The following is a 10,000-nucleotide window of genomic DNA, read 5'->3' on the forward strand; positions in this document are numbered from 1 at the left end:
TAGTGCAGTGTTATGTGGTGTAGTGCAATAGAGTCAAGTGTAGAGTTGTGTAGTGAACTGTACCGTAACAGTGTATTGTAGTGTAGTGCAGTGTTATGTGGTGTAGTGCAATAGAGTCAAGTGTAGAGTTGTGTAGTGAACTGTATCGTAGCAGTGTATTGTAGTGTAGTGCAGTGTAGTACAGTGCAGTGTGGTGTAGTGTAGTGTAGTGTCTTCCGTTACGTCATACACTAATGTTTCCAAATGATGTTCTTTGCATGTGGATTTAAAGACATTACGACTTGTACATCGATGGTGACTTCACGATCTACGAAAACACACAGGATAGCTTTGAGGTAGTTTGTCTGCACTGTCTCTCTGTCTGTGTCCATCTTTCTGTCTGTGTCCGTCTGTGTCTGACTGCCTGTTTATCTGTGCATGCGTCTAGGCTATCTCTCCTTCCATCTACTCTCTGTCTCTTTTAATGTCTGTCTGTCAATCTGTCCCTGTCTGTCTGTCTCTCAGTTGATACATGAAGATACAAGAACAAACCGTCAATCATTTGATACACGAAGCCAAAAGCACAAACTGACAGACAGGTGACACACGAAGCCAAAAGCACAAACTGACAGACAGGTGACACACGAAGCCAAAAGCACAAACTGACAGACAGGTGATACACGAAGCCACAAGCACAAACCGTCAATCATTTGATACACGAAGCCACAAGCACAAACTGACAGAAACAGGTGATACACGAAGCCACAAGCACAAACTGACAGAGACAGGTGATACACGAAGCCACAAGCACAAACTGACAGAGACAGGTGAAACACGAAGCCACAAGCTCAAACTGACAGTGACGAGGCGGTACGTGAAGGTACAAGCACGGACATACCACTGCAATCCGACGGTAACGTGCAACTGCGCCATCGCGATCCGGGAGCACAGTGACGTTATCCGCATCAGCATATGCAACAACGTGCACGCCGCCCCCAAAGTGGAGGTGGCCAGGAAGCCGCTTCGGGAAGGAACCGTCATCCAGCAGTCCACTGACGGCGACCACGTTATGGTGAGCCGATCATGTTTTGAAACAAGGTTCTGTTGTTTGCTTATTTGTTTGTTTGTTGTTGTTGTTGAAACGAATGAAGTGCGCCCAATGGCAGCCGTTAGTCAGCTGCACCCAGGTAGGCAGCCTGTTGTGCAAATGACCCCGTGTTTGTGAAGCGCTTAGAGCTTACAACTGATCGACGGACCGACACGTGTAACAACCACTTCGAACACACTTATAGATCACATATACACAACGTCAAAGCAGGACTTCGCTGAAGTGTGCTCCCCAGTTTCTGGATGTAGCGACCATTTTCCCATATCTATCACATGGTCAAAAAAAGGAGTTAAAATTCCCAAAACAAGCCATAAAACTATTATTTACAGATGTTTTAGAACCTTTGAAAAAGAAGCTTTCCTTTCCGATTTACTGAATTCCCCATTATGCCAAACCTATCAGTTCACCGATCCAGACAAAGCCATAGACTTTTGGACGTGCACATTTAATGATATATGCAACAAACATGCACCCTTAAAACTAAAAGAGTAAAGCACCATCCCAAATCTCTGCGGATAACAGCAGAAATCGATAAAGAAATAAATAAACGTGATCTTCTCAAAGCTGAAAACCATAAAGACTGTAATATACAGAGAAATAAGGTAACGTCAATGAAACGTAAAGCAGAATATCACTACTATCAAGACTTAGTATCTGATAAACGCAATTCTAAATCCATTTGGACTGCCATCAACAAATTAACAAACAATGAAGATTCCAAATCGCATGTGGATACGAAAGACATTTCCCCGAGCAGTATAAATGACTACTTTTTAGATATAGCAGAACAACTGATAACAAATGATACACGGAAAGACAACGATTTAAAACAGTTAAAAGAATTTTGTTCATCTAAAAATATTGATTGCAAAGTATTAATTCCTTTCTTACCAGTACCTGACGTATATGCAACCTTACTGTCCTTAAAGCAGTCTCATACAAGAGACCTAGACGAACTGGATGGCAAAATCATCAAGATAGCTGTCCCAGTGATAACAGATACCTTGACATACGTATATAACCTTTGCATTGACAAAAAATTACTTTCCATTATGTTTCAAACAAGCTAGAGTCATTCCATTATTCAAATCAGGTGACCAGTCAAATCCCTCAAATTACAGACCAGTATCAATTCTTTCCATTCTATCAAAACCATTAGAAAAACACATTAAAAACATTTACTTTCCCATTTGAATAAATTTAATCTGATTTATCCCAAACAATCTGGTTTCAGAGAAAATCATTCCTGCCACACAGCACTAACACAAATGGTCGATAAATGGCTTTTAAATGTTAATAATAATGAACTAACAGGAGTAGTTTTTGTGGATTTTTCAAAAGCCTTGATGTCATTAATCATTCTCTCCTATTAAAGAAGTTAGTTATGTATGGACTATCTCAAGATACGATTCAGCTCATTTCATCATCAAACAGAAAGCAGCTAGTTAGTATTAATGATTCCAAATCAGATTTAAAGACTATAAGATATGGTGTACCACAAGGGTCTATCCTTGGTCCATTATTGTTCTCACTATATATCAACGATCTTCCTCTGTATTTAACAACGGTTTGTGATTTATTTGCAGACGACAATTCAGTTTATTTCAATCATTCATCCATCAACGTATTGACCTCAAAATTACAAGAAAGTATGAACAATTTGGCCAGATGGACTGAAATTAATCACATGTGTCTCAATGCAACGAAAACTAAATGTTTGTGTATTACAACTAGACAAAAACGTCTAAACAATTCAACAGACTTATTTTCTATTTCTCTCTCTGGATTTAAGATTGAGGAAGTCAAATTGCACAAGGTTCTAGGTATAATCATTGATAATAATCTATCTTGGTCCGATCAGGTTGCTTATCTGTGTAAAAGAATATACCAAAAAGTATTTCAGCTATCTCAAATTAAACATTTTCTTAATATCAGTGCTCGTAAAAAGTTCTTTCAAGTACATATCCAATCATTTGTAGATTATGCCTCTACAGTATGGGATTTATGGGATTCAGCTAGTGCAAACATTCTAAAACCCATAAACAGATTGCATTAACGTGCTCTTGAACTAGTTCATTTAAAATCCAGCCGATTAACCACTGCTGATTACAAATCATTGAACATTCTTCACTGTATCTAAGGCTAGAATACAACAAGGCTCTGTTTATGCACAAAGTTGTTACTGGAGCTCCTCCTGATATTGTAGACAACTTTCCAATAAACAGCAATAGACACTTTCATAAACTCACAATACCTATTCCAAGAATTGATCTCTTTAAGTCACGCCTTTCATACAGTGGTGGTTCGTACTGGAATAATCTGCCTTCCTTTTTAAAACAGATAACCAGCAGTGTTAACTTCAGAAGCTCTTTAAAAAAATATTTGTGTGATAAAATGGAGAATATATGAATGATGCATGTCAGCCTCAATGACAATGCTATTCTACGTAAATAGGAAATGTTAAAACAAAATGCCATGCACTATTCTTCTTCTTCTTCTTTTAATTATTGTTATTATTATTATTATTAGTAGTAGTAGTAGTAGTATAGTTTTGTTGTTGTTGTTGTTGTAAGCGATTGTGCATATGCAAGTGCATTCGTTTGTGTGTGTGTGAAGTGTCCGCTTTATCATTTGTTTTTGTGTTTCTGGCTGTGACATTGTTTTGTTCTTTCGCTCTTCTTTCTTATATATATATATATATTTACATGACAGTAGTAGAGGTAATGGTAGTAGTGGTAATAGTGATAGTTGTAGTGGTAATAATGGCTTCATTGATGTGGTTTTTTGTTTTTGTTTGTGTGTGTGTGTGTTGTTGTTGTTGTTGTTGTTGTTGTTTTGGGGGGTGGGGGGTATTATCATTATTATTATTTTAATTTAATTTTTTTTATTTATCTATTTTTGCTTGTTTGTTTGTTTGCTTGTTGATTTTTCTTTGCCCTGAGGGCCGGATGAATAAAAGCATGTCCTTGCTTATTGCACTTCCCTCATTAAAGAAAATTCATTCATTCATTCATTCTCTCTCTCTCTCTCTCTCTCTCTCTCTCTCTCTCTCTCTCTTCTCTCTCTTTCTCTCTCTCTCTTTCCCCCGAACCACCCAGGTATACCTGCCATCAGGACGGGAGGTGAAGGTAGATCGGGTATACGGAGACTGCCTCAACGCCTACCTGACCTTACCGGGCTCGGACACGGACCACGGCCGGGGGCTGTGCGGAACCCCCGACGGGCGACGGCAGAATGACCTCACCCACCGAAACGGCTCCGAGGACCACAGCTGTCACGACGACTTCTGCGGGGAGCCCAACGCCTTCATTGAGTCCTGGAGGTACGGGCTTCATTTAACCTACTCCCAACCGACGACATCTTCACTTAACTATCTCTCTGCCAACACCACAGCTTCACTTTAACCCTCTCCCTACCGACGACAGCTTCACTTAACTATCTTCCTACCAACATCACAGCTTCACTTATTTTAACCGTCTCCCTGCCGATGACGGGCTTCACTTGACTTAACTATCTCCATACCAACACCACAGCTTGACTTAACTATCTCCATACCAACACCACAGCTTGACTTAACTATCTCCATACCAACACCACAGCTACCGATGACACCTTCACTTAACTATATCCCTATCAACTATCAAGGGGTGCGGTGGTGGGGGGGGGGAAGGTAAGGGGGGAGGGGGTTCATCAGATGAAGTGTAGCGTATGTGGATCTCTCTGCACGGTCTGACACACCCTCCTTGAAACGTGAAACAGAAACTGAACTGAAACATCTTCGTTGTCATTTTTCACTACCCCCCCTCTCCCCTCCCACACCCATTTCCCACCCACATGTACTCCCACCTCTTCCTTTTCCAGTCGTTTGCTGTGTGACGGGCACAATAGCCAAAGTGGTTCGAATCTCGTAACGGCGCCTGGTGGGTAAAGGGTGGAGATTTTTCCGATCTCCTGGGTCAACATCATGTATGGACCTGCTAGTGCGTGAACCCCGTTCGGTGTGTATACGTACGCAGAAGAACAAATTCGCATTGTTTAAGATCCTGAAATCCATGTCAGCGTTCGGTGAGTTATGGAAACAAAAACATACCCAGCATGCATCAACACCACCCCGAAAACGGAGTATGGCTGCCTACATGGCGGGATAAAAAAAAAAAAAACAACCCAAAAAACAAAACGGTCATACACGTAAATGTTATATGTCTGTGTGAGTGTGTATGTGTGCATGACTGAAACATGACTGAATGACACAGGAAACGAATGATGAGCGCCCAGTGGCCTTAGTCGGCTTTGTCCAGGTAGGCAGCCTGTTGTGCAGATGACTCCGTGTTCGTAAAGCGCTTAGAGCTTGGTCTCCGACCCTAGGATAAGCGGTATATAAGTATCCACATCATCAACATCATCATTATCATCATCATCATCATCATCATCATCACACAACTCCTACTTTCATCTCTCACCTTTCCGCTGTTTGTTATTTTACCTGTGGCTAGGAAAAGCGCTATATAAGTATTCATATCATCATCATCATCATCATCATCATCATCATCACACAACTCCTACTTTCATCTCTCACCTTTCCGCTGTTTGTTATTTTACCTGTGGCTAGGTAAGGCGCTATATAAGTATTCATATCATCATCATCATCATCATCATCATCACTCAACTCCTACTTTCATCTCTCACCTTTCCGCTGTTTGTTTTTTTACCTGTGGCTAGGAAAAGCGCTATATAAGTATTCATATCATCATCATCATCATCATCATCATCATCATCATCACACAACTCCTACTTTCATCTCTCACCTTTCCGCTGTTTGCTATTTTACCTGTACCTATTTTTACCTGTGGCTAGGAAAGGCGCTATATAAGTATTCATATCATCATCATCATCATCATCATCATCATCATCACACCCACACCACCCACTACCACCTCTTACCTTTTCGTTGTTTGTTATCTTATTTATCTTTTATTTTATTTTATTTATTTTATTTTTTTATCATTTTTTTCTCAAGGCCTGACTAAGCGCGTTGGGTTACGCTGCTGGTCAGGCATCTGCTTGGCAGATGTGGTGTAGCGTATATGGATTTGACCGAACGCAGTGACGCCTCCTTGAGCTACTGATACTGATACTGATACTGTTTGTTCTCTATCTACCTCTGGCCAGGAACTTCGGGTCGACCAGCCTGTTCGACAGCGTGCCCCAAGACCTCGACAAGCACAAGGAGGACCCCCGCTACTGTCAGTGTGACGATCACGTCCACGGCTCTCCCAGGGTCAACTGCACCACGGCCGCTGCTGTCACTCACAGGGCGCAACAGGTATTGGGGGGCCGGGGGGAACGGGGGGGTAGGTGTGTGGGGGGGGGGGGGGGGGGAGGGGGTTGAGAAATAGGGGTAGGGGAAGGGGAAATGTGGTAGGGGAGAAGTCAGAACTCGGAAAGTTTAATGAACATGGGGCCTTGGGCCACAAAACAGTGGGGAGGGGTAGGAGAGAGAGAGGGAGACAAAGCTAGAGACAGAGGCACAGAGAGAGGGAGAGAGAGAGAGAGAGAGAGAGAGAGAGAGAGAGAGAGAGAGTGGAAGACGGAGGATAGGTGTGTGTGGAGGGGGGAGGGGGGAAATAGGGGTGGGGGAAGGGGAAGTGGGTGGGAGAGAGAGAGAGAGGGAGAGTGCAGAGAGAGAGAGTGAGAGAGAGAGAAAGCAGAGAGACAGAGGCACAGAGAGAGAGTTGGAGACAGGTGGATGTGGGGGTGAGGGGGAGGGAAGAAATAGGGGTGGGAGAAGGGGAAGGGGGTAGGTGAGAGAGAGAGAGAGAGTGGAGAGAGAGAGAGAGAGAGAGAGAGAGAGGGAAACAAAGCAGTGAGACAGACGCACACACACACAGAGTGGAAGACGAGACGGGCAGGGTGGTTGGGGGATTGGGGGGGTTGGGGGGGGGGGATAGGGGTGTGGGAAGAGGGTGGGGAAGACAGAATCATCATCCTCATCCTCATCATCATTATCATCCTCCCCCTCCCTCTCATCACCATCATCATTAGTAGTAGTAGAAGTAGTAGTAGTAGTAGTATCGTTGGCGTCGTCGTCATCGTCATTATCACCGTTGGTTTTTTGGTGGTTGTTTTTTGTTGTTGTTGTTGTTGTTGTTGTTGTTGTTTTGTTTGTTATCACTATTGTCATAATCACTGGAGACCTGACTCGTGACTCGGAGATGGAAAGAGAGTGCAGGCGTGTCGTTCATCTGCACGTGCAGTGCGGCTCCTCCTACTGCCCTGACGTCACCCAGAACGTGCCGGCCTTCCTGCAGCAGGGAGGGAGATGGACGAGGAGGGACGTGGAGTATGTGGACCGGGATGAACCCGACCCCCCGATCTACTTCCCTGCAGGTAATGGTGATGGTGTGTGATCCCTGCAGGTAATGGTGTGTGATCCCTGCAGGTAATGGTGATGGTGTGTGATCCCTGCAGGTAATAGTGTGAACCCTGCAGGTAACGGTGTGTGATCCCTGCAGGTAATGGTGTGATCCCTACAGGTGTGATCCCTTCAGGTAACGGTGTGTGATCCCAGCAGGTAATGGTGTGATCACACAACAGGTAAATTATGTGATCCCTGCAGGTAATGGTGTGATCCCACAGCAGGTGATTGATTATGTGGTCCGTGCGTCTAATGGTGTGATCACATGACAGGTAATTATGTGATCCCTGTACAATGGTGTGATTCGACAACAGGTGATGGTGTGTGTGATCCTTCAGGGAACGGTGTGATCCCACAAGTAACGGTGGTGTTGCACATATAATGGCGTGGCCCCCTCCTCTTTCTTCTTCTGCTTTTTCTTCCTTCTCTCGTCCTCCTCCTCCTTCTTCTTCTTTGTTTCCTTGTTATATATATATATATATATATATATATATATATGTGTGTGTGTGTGTGTGTGTGTGTGTGTGTGTGTGTGTACGTGATAATGTGCAAATTGTTCTTTTCATTGCTTTGCTACTTTTAATAGACTATTCCAGTTACTATTCTTATTCGTCGTTCTTATTATTTTATCTTATTTCATTTTATTTCTTTATTTCTATGTTTTGTGTCTTTCTTTATTTTTTTCTTTTGTGTCGTTTAATGGGCAAAATTGTAAAAAAGGCCTTTACTGCGCCTAATTCTTTACCCATTAAAGATTCAATCAATCAATCAATCAGCCAATTTTTTTCTTCTTCTTCTCCTCTTACTCCATCTTCTTCTTCTCACCCCCCTCCCCCTCCCCCTCCTTCTTCTTCTTCCTCTTCCTCCTCCTCCTTCCTCCTCCTCCTCCTCTTCTTCTTCCTCTTCCTTCTCCTCCTTCCTCCTCCTTCTTCATCCTCCTCCTTCTTCTTCATCCTTCTCCTCATCTTCTTCTTCTCCTCCTCCACCTCTTCTTCTTCTTCTTCGTCTTCGTTGTCGTTGTCGTCGTCGTCGTTGTCGTCGTCCTCCCCCTCTCCTTCTCGTCCACCTCCTCGTCCACGTCTTCTTACTTCTTCTCATTGTTATTATTATTGTTGTTATCAGTATTAGTTGTGTTTTATTTTCATCTTTCTCTTGTGTTCATTCAGCTCCCGCGCCCCCCGTGACGTCGAACGTGACGTGGCCGACCCCCAGCGGCATCACGAAGGAGCAGGCGGAGATGAAGTGCCAGGAGAAGATCCAAGGCTCACAGCTCTTTAACCACTGTGCCCATCACACTGACAACCTGGCCTTCGTCGTCAGCAGCTGCGTCACGGACGTCCTGGTGAGTGTTGGCCGAGTAGCTAAAACGAATCGAAACGAATTTTCATACTCTTCTTGCCTTGAGACTGTCAAGACTGAATTGGGGGAATGCACGTGACTCACTGTGTGTGTGTGTGTGTGTGTGTGTGTGTGTGTGTGTGTGTGTGTGTGTGTGTGTGTGTGTGTGCCTGCGTGTGTGTGTGTCTGTGTGCAGTACGGGGACGGCTACGACATGGTGGACGCCTCTGCATCCGCCTTCACCGCCCACTGCCAGTTCGAAGTCCGACAGGACCCCCGAAACTATGACGTCAGTCCTGACGGTACCCTCGTCATCAAGGCCCAGTTCGCTGACGTCTGCAGCGCCAACTGCTTACGTCACGGCCGCTGCGTGAAGGGCACGTGCGTGTGCGAGCCTGGCTTCACGGGGGACAACTGTCAGCTGGTGGCGGGGCAGAAACCTGTGCTGGAGAGAGTGCGAGGGTGGGTGTGGGTGTTGGGTGTTGGGTGTGGGTGTGGGTGTAGGTGTGGGTGTTGGTGTGGGTGTGGGTATGGTGTGGGTGCTGGTGTGTGGGTGCTGGTGTGTGGGTGTGGGTGTGTTAGTGTGGGTGTAGGTGTTGGTGTGTGTGGGTGTGGGTGTGGGTGTGTTGGTGTAGGTGTGGGTTTGTGGGTGTGGGGGGAGGGTGTGTGTGGGTGGGTGTGTGGATGTAGGTGTGGGTTTGTGGGTGTAGGTGTGGCTGTGTGGGTGTAGGTGTGTGTGGGGGGGAGGGGTGTGTGTGAGTGTGGGTGTGGGTGTAGGTGTGGGTGTGGATGTGGGTGTGTGTGGGTGTGGGTGTAGGTGTGTGTGGGTGTGGGTGTAGGTGAGGTGTGTGGGTGTAGGTGTGGGTGTGCGGGTGTAGGTGTGGGTGTTTGGGTGTGGGTGAGGGTGTGTGGGTATAGGTATGGGTGTGTAGGTGTTGGTGTAGGTGTGGGTGTGTGGGTGTTGGTGTGGGTGTGTGGGTGTAGGTGTGGGTGTGTGGGTGTAGGTGTGGGTGTAGGTGTGGAGGTGGGTGTTGATATGGGTGTGGGTGTGGGAGTGGGTATGGGTATGGGTGTTGGTGTGGGTGTGTATGTGTGTGGATGTGTGTGTGTATGTGTGTGTGTGTGTGCGAGTACAGACGTGTGCATGCAAGTCAGCGACC

The 10,000-nt window shown here is 45.1% G+C and overlaps 1 protein-coding gene across 1 annotated transcript in view; it reads left to right on the top strand.

The window, feature by feature from the left end:
- Nucleotides 1-10,000, top strand: part of LOC143289147 (von Willebrand factor D and EGF domain-containing protein-like) — a 44,222-nt gene that overhangs the window by 18,343 nt on the left and 15,879 nt on the right. The window contains exons 10-16 of the mRNA XM_076598037.1: nucleotides 272-335; nucleotides 860-1,051; nucleotides 4,186-4,409; nucleotides 6,257-6,410; nucleotides 7,342-7,474; nucleotides 8,669-8,844; nucleotides 9,037-9,302. Of these exons, the coding sequence (XP_076454152.1) occupies nucleotides 272-335; nucleotides 860-1,051; nucleotides 4,186-4,409; nucleotides 6,257-6,410; nucleotides 7,342-7,474; nucleotides 8,669-8,844; nucleotides 9,037-9,302 (1,209 nt within the window). The remainder of the gene's footprint in view (nucleotides 1-271; nucleotides 336-859; nucleotides 1,052-4,185; nucleotides 4,410-6,256; nucleotides 6,411-7,341; nucleotides 7,475-8,668; nucleotides 8,845-9,036; nucleotides 9,303-10,000) is intronic.

This window comes from Babylonia areolata, chromosome 13 (assembly GCF_041734735.1).
Source record: "Babylonia areolata isolate BAREFJ2019XMU chromosome 13, ASM4173473v1, whole genome shotgun sequence".
NCBI lineage: Eukaryota > Metazoa > Mollusca > Gastropoda > Neogastropoda > Buccinidae > Babylonia > Babylonia areolata.